At 37.3% G+C, this 13,305-nt stretch overlaps 1 protein-coding gene across 3 annotated transcripts in view; it reads right to left on the bottom strand.

Annotated features, from left to right (window-relative positions):
- The window catches only part of Dpit47 (DNA polymerase interacting tpr containing protein of 47kD), a 231,963-nt gene that overhangs the window by 169,968 nt on the left and 48,690 nt on the right, over positions 1-13,305 (bottom strand). For all 3 annotated transcript variants that reach the window (XM_090389624.1, XM_090389626.1, XM_090389625.1), the window contains one exon: positions 6,426-6,537. In XM_090389624.1, the coding sequence (XP_090245750.1) occupies positions 6,426-6,537 (112 nt within the window). The remainder of the gene's footprint in view (positions 1-6,425; positions 6,538-13,305) is intronic.

The following is a 13,305-nucleotide window of genomic DNA, read 5'->3' as shown; positions in this document are numbered from 1 at the left end:
CTGGAATAATATTTTGTCCAAGCCACAAGTTGAGGATGACAATTATGTTTACAACAAAATTGTATGCAAATGGTCTTTTACAGATAGAAACTGAACCCATTTAGCCAGTGCCCAGGAGTTAAGGCAATCAATGGCTTATTGCAGTTACCTTTCAAATACCTTCACATTGCATGATGAGAAAATATGCTACAATTATCAACATAAAGGGTGCTATTTACAATTGAAAGAAGTTGTTCTGTGATGGAATTTACTTCCATTGAACCTAGAAAACTAAATCTGTCATTTAGTCTTCTACATTTGTCCTTATGTGGAAGACTAAATGGCAGATTCTATGCTTGTTTGAATGTTTGTGTGTGCATAAATGAGTGAATGTGTGTTGAGGATTTGGTGTGTGCATATGTTTGTATGTATGCCATGGATCTGTATGTGAGCCTGGTGTATGCATGCTTCTTAAATATGTCTGTGTCAATGAAATGTATATGTTAAATTGCTGTATGTGGAAGAGTAACAGATTTTGATTGTCTTATGGTAGGAAACTGTGGATGAATTTGGTTAGAATACAGTTAAGCCGGTGTTTTGATGACTAAACCTGAAACTACGTGATTTGCTGTTTGTGTTATCAAGGTGCGGGAGATGCTTAAATTTGATTGGTAGGTTATTTCTGAATTGTTTTTAAGTTAATGTGTTTAATTTTGTTACTAATTTACACCACTAATTCATTATATATTTTCGAAAATGAATAGATTTTCATTTTTGGCTAGTGAAAAAGGTTATGCCACTAATTCGGGACAGATTCAAGCAAAAGAAGTGTGGGTTTTCTTAACAGACTTTAATTTTAATTCATCAGTTTTACATGTATTTTATAGTGGCAAAATATGAAATTAGGAATTGTATGAAATGTCTAGGTATAATTTAGTGGTTTTTTTCCCTTTCACACACTGTACGATATTTCTACTGCTTGTTCAGTTGATGATATCACTGGCCGTCCATTTTCTATAATTACATCCTGCTTCTAGTTGTAGAATTTCTATAATTACAGCTTGCTTCAGTGTCGAGTATCAGTCAAATGCTGCAGATAGATTTACTTCAGCCCGAAGAAGAGGAAATGTTGCGATAGACCTTATCGGACAACAGTAAAAAGCTTAGTGTTATGCGCAAGTGGAGAGGAAAGCAGCATGTGGGATGTGGCTTGTTTCAGCCAATCACTGTGGATGCCACTCCTCCTCACATTCACCAAAGGTAAGTCACGTAGTTTCACATTTTGTTGTTTGGACTGCTTGTTTAAATGCATTTTTACTATGAATTTAACTTGGAAGAAAAGAAAAAAAATGTGTGTGTGTGATGTCTATATTCAGAGTGCTCTAACGAGTGGCTGATGTTGTATGACTGGATGAGTGAATGAGAACGACCACATTAATTGTTTCAGTGTGCACTCTGAATGTGTTTATTAAAAAAAAATTTTTAATAATGAAAATTTAACTCCAGGTTAAGATGAGTAATTGTGGTATGAATGGCTGGTCGTGTATGCAAACCGTGTGATGACGAAATGAGTACCTGTGATCCAGTCTTGTGCAAGCTGACGAAAGTTGTGACCTACCTAATTTTAGGTAGGTCACAATCCAAGAGAAGAAAAAAAAAAAAAGAAAAAGAAAAAAAGAGTGTTTGGTATATGCAGGTATGACAGGTGACTTTTTTTTTTTTTTTTTTTTTTTTTTAATGGAAACCCCAAACACAAAAGGTATCAAAACCTATAGTACTTAGTACCGTGCATGGGTTGAAGGAGAAGTATGGGGGAAGAGGGATGCCGGAAACTTTGCTCTAGAGACTAAACATGGGTTTCACCACTTCAAGCCTCCAATAAGCAAAGTGGTGGTATTTCATCGGTTGACTGGAGTGTATGTGTTGCTTTCTGTTGTTTTATGGGCACTCCCCCCCCCATACTTGAATGCAGTGGAGATAACCTACCAAGAAACCCCTCTCCCCACCTCTGTCGATGCCATGCTGTTTCCTTTTCTTAGAATGGGATGCGAACACTGGTTTTGGCTGGCAGAGCAGTATGGGAGGTCTCTTGACCAAAAATACTTAAAATCTAGGGCATTTCCCATTCCCCCAACCTTCCATGTCTAACTTCGCTTTGTAGGCCCTACCACCAACTCCACTGCTCTTAACAGTTCCCCATGGATTGCCTACAAGGATGCTCCTCTATCTCCCCGTTTCTTCTGATTTCCTGGTTGTGTCTTTCTATCATCCACTTCCTTCCCTTCACCTATCCTCCCTTCCTACAAAAACTGCCCCAATTATTCTCTTCTTCTTTTTTTTTTTATACATACAGTAAACATACTACCTTTTCCAAATTTTATAATGCATGGAAAATCTTGCATGTGTCTTCTTAAACATTATATCACATTTCTTTGACATCTTACTAAAGGACACTGGTAACTGAAATTTAGCTTTACATCACATACAGAAAAAATAGTTTGATGTATTTTTAATACATCAAACTATACAGTCAACATATGTAACACAGGATAAAACAATCTTATATGACACTGTTTCGCACGCACACACTGAGTGATCACTGAATTATGACCACCTACCTAATACTTCGTAGGTCCTTTTGCACTCGGTACAGCAGCTATCTAACGTGACATTGAATCAACAAGGTGTCTGAAGCGTTCAGGAGGTACAGCCAACCAAGCTGTGTGTAATGCAGTCAGCAATGCAGGTATGGAGGTGATTGGTGTATCCAGATGACTGATATGCCTTTCCATAGTATCCTACAAGTGCTCTATGGGATCGATATCGGGGGAGTTCGGAGGCCAATCGATATACCGGAAGTCAGAACTATGTTCCTCAAACCATTCCTGCACATCACATCAAGTGCCCGATGGCTCAGCGCATTGTCATCTTGGAAGACACCATCGCCATTTGGAAAAAAGTGAAAAATATAGTGGGGTGTACACAGTCAGCAGGCAGTTGATGATAGCGGAGACCAGTGATACGTTGTTCCACATGCACCAGGGATTCAAGTTCCTGCCAGTGAAACATGTCCCGCACCATACAACCACCTCCACCGGCCTACACTTTTGATACTGTGCATGATGGATGAAGAGCCTTGTGTTGTTGATGCCAAATTCGTACACGACCATCCATGGTGTGGAGTAAATAACATGGCTCATTCGACCAGCACATCTTCTTCCAGTCTTCTAATGTCCAACTTGCATGCTCTTTGAGTCGTTGGACCTGGCGCTCACCTCTAACATCAACCTTTCGCTGACTTTGCCGTTTTGTCATTGGGTCGTTGTTTGACCATTTTGACACCAGTCCTGGTACACTTTAACAACAGCAGCTCTCGAACACCCCACCAGTTCAGCCGTTTGGAAAATCGAGGCACCAGCTCATTGAGCTCCCACAATCTGTCCTTTATCAAAGTCCGATTAAACCTTCCTTTTACCCATCATGCTCGAAATTTTACTACCTATGAACCACTGACACCTTGGAACCACTCTATGCTACGTATGTTGACTAACTGCACAATCTTGTACCTCACGTGGTCAACGAGTTGCATTCAGTTTTCATAGGGGTGGTCATAATTCAGTGATCATTCAGTGTATATTTAATGTAGACTGGCATACCTAGTGGCCAGTTCACTATCTAGAGATAAAGAATGAAATTAAGCAGATACTCGCAGAATTTTTTCAAAATTCCAAATTTAATGGCAAATCCATGGTTTTAATATTATTTTGTTAAAAAAAGACAGAAAAATTATGTTAAGATGGTTTGTTGCAGAAGGGATCGAAAAAGACAATCTCCATCATAAATTTGTAAAGTTGGCAGCTTTGTATACATATCGTATGCTACTATGCTTATCAGTTCGTGTGACACACACACATCACATCAACTTAATAGCAGAGAAGAAAAATGCATGAGACGACTAAAAATTGTCAGGATACACAGAATCCTACAGCATTCATAAGTATAATTAGTCTGTAACCAGCTTACTTGGGAAGGGGAGGGTGTGTTAGGCATACTAAAGCAGAGGAGAAGTCCTTGGCTAAGAATGTAAAGAGCAACAAAGAATTTTTTGCTTCACACTAGAAGGAAAGGGATGAACTGCACTGATATAAATAGCAAGGTATCGATGATCCCATACAGGTTGCCGATAAACTGAATAAGTATTCTGCATCTACAATCACGTGAAAAACTTTTTAGAGACATGCGTGCTGGAAGTCTACCTAATACTGACTAGGAGTTTATGGTATAGTATGGTATATGATTTTATAATTGAAAGGAAGTTGAAAGACAAATTGTTGCAGCTAAAAGTAACCAAGGTACACGGAGCTGATGGAATTTATCCAATTATATTAAAAGAACCAAAGAGATTCTTTTAATATAATTTTTAGCAGTAATATGGGAGCAAGTATGAGCTCAAGAGAAGTCAACTTACAAAAGTGACTCAAAAGGTAAAGTGAGTAATTAGAGACTAGCACAGAAGTGTTCACTTTTGTGCTAGAAAAAAAAAAAAAAAAAAAGAGTCCACTGGTAACAAAATAATACAAACCCCATATGAATAGGAATGGGGCTATATGGAAATCACTGCATGGATATATTAAGGGGTAGATCATGCCTACTATGAGGTTGTCACAAAGGACAAGGATACAAAGAATCATTCTGACAGCATTTACTTAGATTTTCATAAAGTTTATGATAAAGTTCCATATAGAGTTGAATGACTGTTGTATAAATTGGCATTACGGGTTTACTACTACAGATAAAGATAAAGTTTACTACTACAAATGGTTAAATAACAGGAGACAGAGTGTAATTATAAATGGGCACTGCTCTTCATAGACCAATGTTATTGCAAGGTTTAGTGCAGAACCCTTACTGTGTCTAATAGTTATACAGTTAATCATATTGATAATATCACTGATATAGTTATTTCAAGTTTAATATCCATGTTTACTTTGATACAAAGGGAGAGTGGTTAATGATAATAATAAGTACAAAACACTTCAACAGGATCCAGACAAACTAGTTGGATGGGCCAACTGAGATATAACATTGATAAATGCAAGGTACCGCATTTGGATTTATTCATAAAACATAAGTATCCCTTGATTGACGTACTGCACAACTGAACTGGAGCAAGTATCACTCTTCTGAATTTATACTCTTCCATGCCAGTGTCAGTGCCACAATAATAAATCAACAACTCCATGAAGCATCCTCAAGTCTGGAAGTTTCTGAATTCTGAAATTGTGGGCAGAGATATTTGGCAATCTTCAATACAAAATTTACTGGTATTGATGATAATCAAGTTTACTGGATGGTGTAAAGTGTATTTGGGGTCTAACAGCACCAGGGTTCCCCCCCCATCTCCACATTGCTGCTTTCATTGTAGGTGTAAGACAGTACTCTGTCAAGGCCAGCAGTTTAAAAGTGTGTGGGCTGTGTATGTGTAGTGTTGTGTACCATTGTTTTTCTGGCCATTTAGCTGTTGGTGGGAAACGGACTAAGTGTGGAAAGGGTGGGCCCCTGTTGGAGCCCACCCTTTTCACACTTAGCCCTGAGGAGGCAGACCAGGTACCCAGTAGATTTATATTTACTCTGGCAGCCCCTGCCACCTAGTTTCCTGATATTTCAGTGGCTAGGGCCCAACAAAAAAAAAAAAAAAAGTGGTAAAAGCTAGGAATAGAAAGGCCAAATAAGGATTATGTGAACACAGTTTAAGTTTAGACATTGCTACTAATTTTGATTAATTGTGTCGGGCTAGAAAGAGTAACGGGGGACTGAACACTGGGGGAAAGACAGAAATATGGGGACGATAGGGAAGGCAACCCCGGAGATGAATAGGATTATGGCACCCTATTCAGATCGCCATATGGCATGTGGGCAGCAGAGCTGCAGGTCAATCCGGTGTGTGCCTGAGCATTTTCGCAGTCAGGAAATCAGGGTCATCCTCAAGGATTCTGGTCCATTCCTGTGGTGTCGTGTGGATCAGTCGTCTGTTGGACTCACTGCCCAGTGAGAAAACTGAGCTTTTGCATTTGTAATAAAAACTTGTTGCCTTTACAAGACATAAAAGAATTTTTAACAATTTGCTATCACAGATGGTATTTCTTTTAGCCTTCTGAAGTCCAACAGGAACTCTCAGCTATTAATTTCAAAATTTAAAAAAGCTTATAAAAATATCTTTATAGTTATATTTAAATTACAAAAAACAAAACTAGTTATATTTAAATTAAAATACACAAAACTAATTGCATTTAAATTAAAATACACAAAACAAAACTAGTTGCATTTAAATTACAAAAAATACACTACAAGAACTGAACAATAAGTACAAAGCTGAATAAATTCTGTAAAATTTATCATTAACATATATTTATTAATCTCATATTGCATATTCTCTCAAGTCTAACCTATAGCAGTGTTTTCCTCTGGATCATATTTCAACTGTTGAAGTGCCTCTACCAAAGGAGGAAGTTCCTTATCAAATGATTTAGTCATGAATATAGGATGCTTTTCCATTTCCTAAAAATAAAAAATAATTTGGACACACCTGCATAAGCATTGTATTTTTCTGCATCATTTTGCTAATGTTAATTATGTTTTCCCTCACTCTCACTCTCTCTGACACTGTTTTTTGTCATTCAGAATTTCATGCCATTTTTGAAAATCTGGTGATGGGACCAGAGCACATGTTTATATGACTTCTCTCTCTGTCTTTCTTTCATTCTTTTAAATTTTTTTTTTATGTCTTATTTTGGACCCTAGAATATAGAATTTTTTTTTTACTCACTTTTGAAATACTGTATATATATATGTTAAACCTCATACATCTGACACCATGAGGGTTTGATGAATTTTTTTTTTTAAATTATATTTTTGAAACCTAATGCTCAATAACTTCAATGGTAGTAAAATGCACAGATCTTCAGCTTACACCATAATTCTGAGCAGCAAGGCAACCGTGTTCTCACCACTATTATAGCATATTTCCTTTAGGAAATTTTCCTTAACATCAGCTTCTAAAGCTTAAATTTAAAACAAGAAAGATAAAAATAAATAAATTAATTAATAAAAAAAATTGCAGTTGTAAAAACTAAAATAAATATGCCTGCAGAAAATTTGCCATAGCTTCTGAAGTAGGATGTTTCCCATTATTAATCAAACTCATGCTGTAATGACTGATGGTTCACTGATAATCAAACTCTGTGATGTCTCTTTCTCAATTACAAATGACTACTGATATTCTAACTGTATTATTTATTATTTTTTTAACTTAAAGTTTAAGTGATGCTCAGGAAACTTCAGCATTACACTATAATTATCAAACCTACAACTGACAATTGTAAATAAAATGAAGTTGATAAAGTGATTTACAGTAGCTGTACTTACATCATGGAATTTGATTAGCATTGATTTCATATGTATGCATTGCACTCGATAAAATGCAGGAAATATGAAATAATTTCTAGATTATCAGGATTTTTTTGTTTTTGTGATACACAGATATATATTATTATTAGCCATATGGTACAAGGAAGCCTGAGGTTTATGCTGCACCAGCCAAAAAAAAAATTCCTGCATTACCTTGAGAGAGAGAGAGCGAGAGAGACTCTGAGTCAGAAGTAGAAGGGAATCACCAAGAAAGCAAAGAATGATAACCATCTCTGGACCCTGGGGACTCTGGATTCTTTCTCATACCAGGGGCTCACCAGATGTGAGCCCCTGGTATGAGAAAGAAGTAAAAGTAAATGAAAAGAAAGTAGAACAGAAGATGAATAATGCCAACATTGAAAGGTGCTAAAGCAATCATTATCCATATATGTTGAATATAAAAATACATAAATATTTTACCTATGTTATTTATGTATACACCTGTATATAAATATATACATAAATATACATATATATATTGATGTATATATTTATTTTTGACTCTGCCATTTATACATGGCAGAGTCAAAAATAAATGGAACTTTCAATAGATTCATTACAGTTAATGATACAAAAGGTCTATACAACATTCCTTTCAAAATAATCACCTCTGACAGCTTTATATTTCTACCAACAGCTATATCACTAGCGAAAACAGTGATATAGTTGTTGGTAGAAATATGTAGCTGTTAGAGGTAGAAATGGCAGCTTCAACACAGTGCTATGACTAGCAGAGCTGTGTTGTTGAAACACCGATCCTTCATTACTTCTTTTATTTGTATGAAGAGATAAGCTTTGGGGACTAGATCCAGCAAGTAAGGGAGCTGTAGAAGGGTACCCTGCATTTCACTGGATATTTGTTGATTAGAAATGATCAATGCAGTATCGCTGATAGAGAACCCACTTCTTTGTTTTTCCCTAACACCACCTATCATGAAGATAGCGAAGAATGTCAGTGCAGGTGGTATAAATATCTCATTATTCCATGATATTGTTCATGATATTGAAGGATAATCCTCATAATGAGGATTATCCTTCTTAGAACAACCTATGAAATTCACACATTTGCATCTGCAAAATGGTTTCATTAGTACAAGCTTCTGTAATCATACTAAGAATCTTGGTAAATGATTTGCCAAGTTTAACAGAAAATTTGGTTTTTATTCACTGCTCATGCTGGAATTTAAGAATTGGTTGCTTCACAGCAACCAATTCTTAAAATTAAGCACAACACTGATTATATTCAGCTAACTTTGTATATGTACATGGGGGGGGGGGGTATATATATATATATGTTAATGACCAATGTCAATACAAAATATGGAAATAAACTAGAGTAATTGAGCTGTAATGACTGATGGTTCACTGATAATCAAACTGTGATGTCTCTTTCTCACTCTTTCCCAATTACAAATGACTACTGATATTCTAACTGTATTATTTATTATTTTTTATTTACCCTGACTTTCTTAGAGCATTTGGCAGACCAACTACTTCGATTATAGTGCTCTAGTTTAGTATCTACATTATTATTTTTTAATTGTGTATTATGTCTACAGGTTGATTTGCATGTTATTTGAACTAAAAAACAGACAACCTTGTGGGAGAAGGGGGGAACCTATGCTCTCTCCTTGAGTTCACCTAACTACAGCCTCAATGGAAGAATTCTTCCAGTCTTCAAGATTCAAATCCAGATCTCTAAAAGTAAGGAACAAGTGGAAAAACCTATTATACTGCTTCAGAGGACTTTTATAAACAAATAATGATAATGTTCGTGATGAAGATAGTTTGCAACAGTGGTGTCCAGAAGTCAGAAGGATGAATACTTGAAAACTGTTGGTCTGTGAAAAAAAAAAAAAAAAAAAGTTGGGGACAGTGGGGACTAAAATTGAAGAATGATGGACAGGCTTGGCAGATATTATGATTTTATTACCCAAGATAAACTACTGACTGGAATTTACTCTGCCATTTTCTTCAGTGCTCAAGAAGCTGTTGTTGTTGTTATTATTTGGTTTTTAGGAGCATTAGCAACTAAGGCCATATTGCTCCAGGGATATGCGGTGGTCATTCCCTGACCTTTCCGCATCCTCCGTATTTGGTGGTCACGGGCTCGAACCCTGGTGTAATCAAGAAGCATGTGCTATGCACTGCTGCTCCTGCCCACCTGGCTACAGAGGCGCCGCTGAAGAAGCTAAGACCAGTTGGTATTAATAATATTGGCAACATGATGCAAGGCAAGCAAAGCTTATACAGTGCCAGCAAAAAAAAAAAAAAAAAAAAAAATTTGCAATTTTCCTATTCCATCCAATTATTTATCAAAAAACTTCCTTAAATTTATTCAACCCACCGACCTTCACACCACAAAGTTATTGTTTGTTATTTGGTTTTTAGGAGCATTAGCAACTAAGGCCATATTGCTCCGGGATATGCGGTGGTCATTCCCTGACCTTTCCACATTCTCCGTATTTGGTGGTGACGGGCTCGAACCCGTCTAATCAAGAAGCGTGTGCTATGCACTGCTGCTCCTTCCCACCTGGCTACGGAGGCGCACACCACAAAGTGAAAGTTTATTCCAACAACTGACCACTTTGGCTAAAAAAAAAAATTTCCATGCATCTATTCAGCAACCATCCTTTTCCAATTTAAATTTCTGATCCCTTGTATGTTTCAGTTGATAAAGAATAAAAAAAGCCAACAGGCATCATTCAGTTTACTTAACCTTTTGAAAGCCTTATACACTTCAATTAGATTACCATACAAATTTCTAGTTTCCAGAGACTGCAATTAACAGAACCACAGTCATTCTGGCTAAGAATATCCTTTTATGCCCCAAATAATCGTGTTGCTCTTCTCTGTGTCCTTACTAAAATGACACTTCCAAACTTGTATGCAGTATTGTCACATTGCTTATACAATGAGATAATCAACTCTGATGATTTATTGATGTTATCAAAGTACCTGCTGACACTTGAATAACAAGGTCAAACTGGAAAATGTTTTTTACTTCTTTTCTAAATCATGAAATTCAACCTTTTCTTTTAAGGGAAAATTCCTTCCTTTTGGGAACCATTAATAAAAAGGATATACAGTGAACAGTAGCTGGACTGAAAATGCAACTATAGAATTATGTAACTTGGAATGCAGTTAACATCATTCTACAGCTGAACTTGCAGTTTAACTTAAGCTTCATTTTCAATTTAGTTCAAATAAATTCAAGTCAGTTTCAAAAAATTGGTTCCCAAAAGGAACCTTGCTTTAGTGTGGATAGGAATTTTGTCATAACATAATTCACATTTTTTTTTTGTGTTCCTAGCTGTACAACATCAGATTTTTTTTTTTTTTTTTTTTAAAATCTGATTTTAAAAGATACATGTAACACCATGCCTCCTTTCATTGGTTCAATACATAGGTTTAATGCATTAACACACTTCAAAATTCTGTTGAAGAGAAGCATCATCAGTCACTTCTTTTCAATGGCATGCTTATTTCTTACTTGGCTTTGGAAATTGCTCAAAAAATGAGTGTTGAAAGTAAGAGGGAATTCTGCTGCCAATGTTCAGTTTTCGTTGCAACGATATAAGACTGATATAAGCACTATTTAATATTTTTTTTTATGTAATGCTTTAGTAGTAGTGTAATTAATTAGAGGTTTTTATTAAGATGAAAACTATAAATTTATAATAATATAACATAACATATAATGTAATTAAACAGGCCTCTTAAGTATAAGTATAAATATTGTTCTCACCGGAGGAACGGAAATAGTAACGAAATCAAGGTCAAACAAGGTACTAACTTTAATGGAACACAGGTACACGTTAAGGTAAACTAAACAAATATAAAAAAATTAATTAAATCATAAAATAAAATAAAGTAAAGTAGCTTTAGAGTCTGAGGGACTCTTCACCAGCTTGAACATAAACGTTAGTATGAAACAAAGAATGCCCGAGAGTGGTCATGTAAGGCAAACAAAGCGTGACATGAGTGCAACTGGTTAGAACTAGATGCTTGAAGCTGCGAATGTAGGGTGCACACATGGGGTGCGTGCCAATGTCTATTACATTGTAGGATAACCAGCTTCTCAGTACCACGCGAGCCCTATTCATCCACACCTGGACCCATTCCAGCTCCATGGACGACAGGCACAGTGAAGTTTTGAAAGTAAAAACAGATCTATCTAACTGTGGCTACTCTGCCTGTGCCCTGGACAAATGCGATCTACACGCCTGTGAGCTTGCAACACACCCCAGAGTCTCCCACAATGATGATATGATCTCAACCACCTTTATCCCTTGTTACCTGGTGTCTCACAATGCCTCTCTAAGATTCTATGGGCTCACCGGATAAAATATTTACATCTTCCAGGTAAAAATGCTCATTCCCTCCTCGTTACGCAGCAGCTCGGTATATCGAATTGCTTGCCGTGACTGCAGTAGTTGCTACGTCGGGGAATCCGCCACAAGGCTCCAAGACTGGATCTCAGAACATGAAAGAGCCATCCGATCTGCCAATTCCGAGCACTCCGCAGTTGCAGAGCAATATTAGTCTTCTCAACATGATCTTGACCCACACCATGATATAGAAATCGTTGACCACTCGCACAATTACCATCAATGAGTATGGCTCGAATCACTCCATATATCTGGTTGTCATAGTACTTTCAACTGCAACAGAGGCATACGCATGCATCCAATCATGGAGGCAGTTATTCTGCAATGTGATAAACGTTGGCACACACTCCATGTGTGCACCCTACATTCGCAGCTACAAGTATCTAGTTCTAACCAGTGATTGTTGCTTGCACTCTTGTCGTGCTTTGTTTGCCTTACAAGACCATGCCCAGGCATTCTTTGTTTCATACTAACATTTATGTTCACGCTGATGAAGAATCCCTCAGACTTGACAACTACTTTACTTTAATTTTTTCTATTCATTTAGTTTGCCTTAACTTGTACCTGTGTTCCATTAAAGTTACTACCTTGCTTGTACCTGGATTTCATTATTATTTCCGTTCCTCCAGTGAGAACAATATTTATACTTATATACAGGGTGTCTCAAAAATATTGGTACAAATGTTTAGGGGAGGTAGGTAACATCTAAAGGAATGTGAATCGCATAGGAACATATAACCGGAAACGTCACCGTAAGTCTGTAGACTGCGCTGTTCATCAGTTCGCGAGAGGGAAATTTTCTGGTTTACTCGTTCAAGCAGTAGTCGCAGCACGAAGAGCATGCATCGATATACGAATTGTGAGCTGGCACACATGCACCTAGTGTATGGATTAGCAAAGGGCAATGGATGAGCCACTCAACGATTTTATAGAGAACGCTTTCCAGACAGACATGTACCAGACCACTATTTGTTTATGCGTGTGCATCAAAATTTGTGCAATTATGGGTCATTTAGAGGAGTAGTGCGGGCAGACCACGTTCGACGCAAATTCCCACCATGGAAGAAAGTGTGTTGAATGCTGTCCAGAATAATCCTACTACCAGCACACGTGCCGTTGCCTCTGCCTTAGAAGTGTCTCGTTGCAGTGTACAGCGTGTCTGGCACGACGATTCCTTACACCCCTTTCATCTCCAAAGGGTTCAGTTACTGCTCCCCCAAGATCATCCTGCATGTGTGGCTTTTGCGCAGTGGTTTCTCCAAGAAAGTGCTCAAGACTTGAATTTTCCAGCCTATGTTTTGTTCATGGATGAGGCTTATTTCACTTGGGAAGGCTTATTCGATCATCACAATGCTCGTGTGTGGGCTCACGACAACCCACACAGTGTATGCCCCCATGCGGCACAACATCGCTTCACAATAAATGTGTGGGCAGGTATGGTCGATGACTGCTTAGTCGGCCCATTCCT

This window comes from Mastigoproctus giganteus, chromosome 2 (genome assembly GCF_048544385.1).
Source record: "Mastigoproctus giganteus isolate SK-2022 chromosome 2, ASM4854438v1, whole genome shotgun sequence".
In the NCBI taxonomy this organism is placed as follows: Eukaryota; Metazoa; Arthropoda; class Arachnida; order Uropygi; family Thelyphonidae; genus Mastigoproctus; species Mastigoproctus giganteus.
The sequence above is the reverse complement of the archived record's forward strand: the minus strand, read 5'-3'. Positions and strand labels throughout refer to the sequence as shown.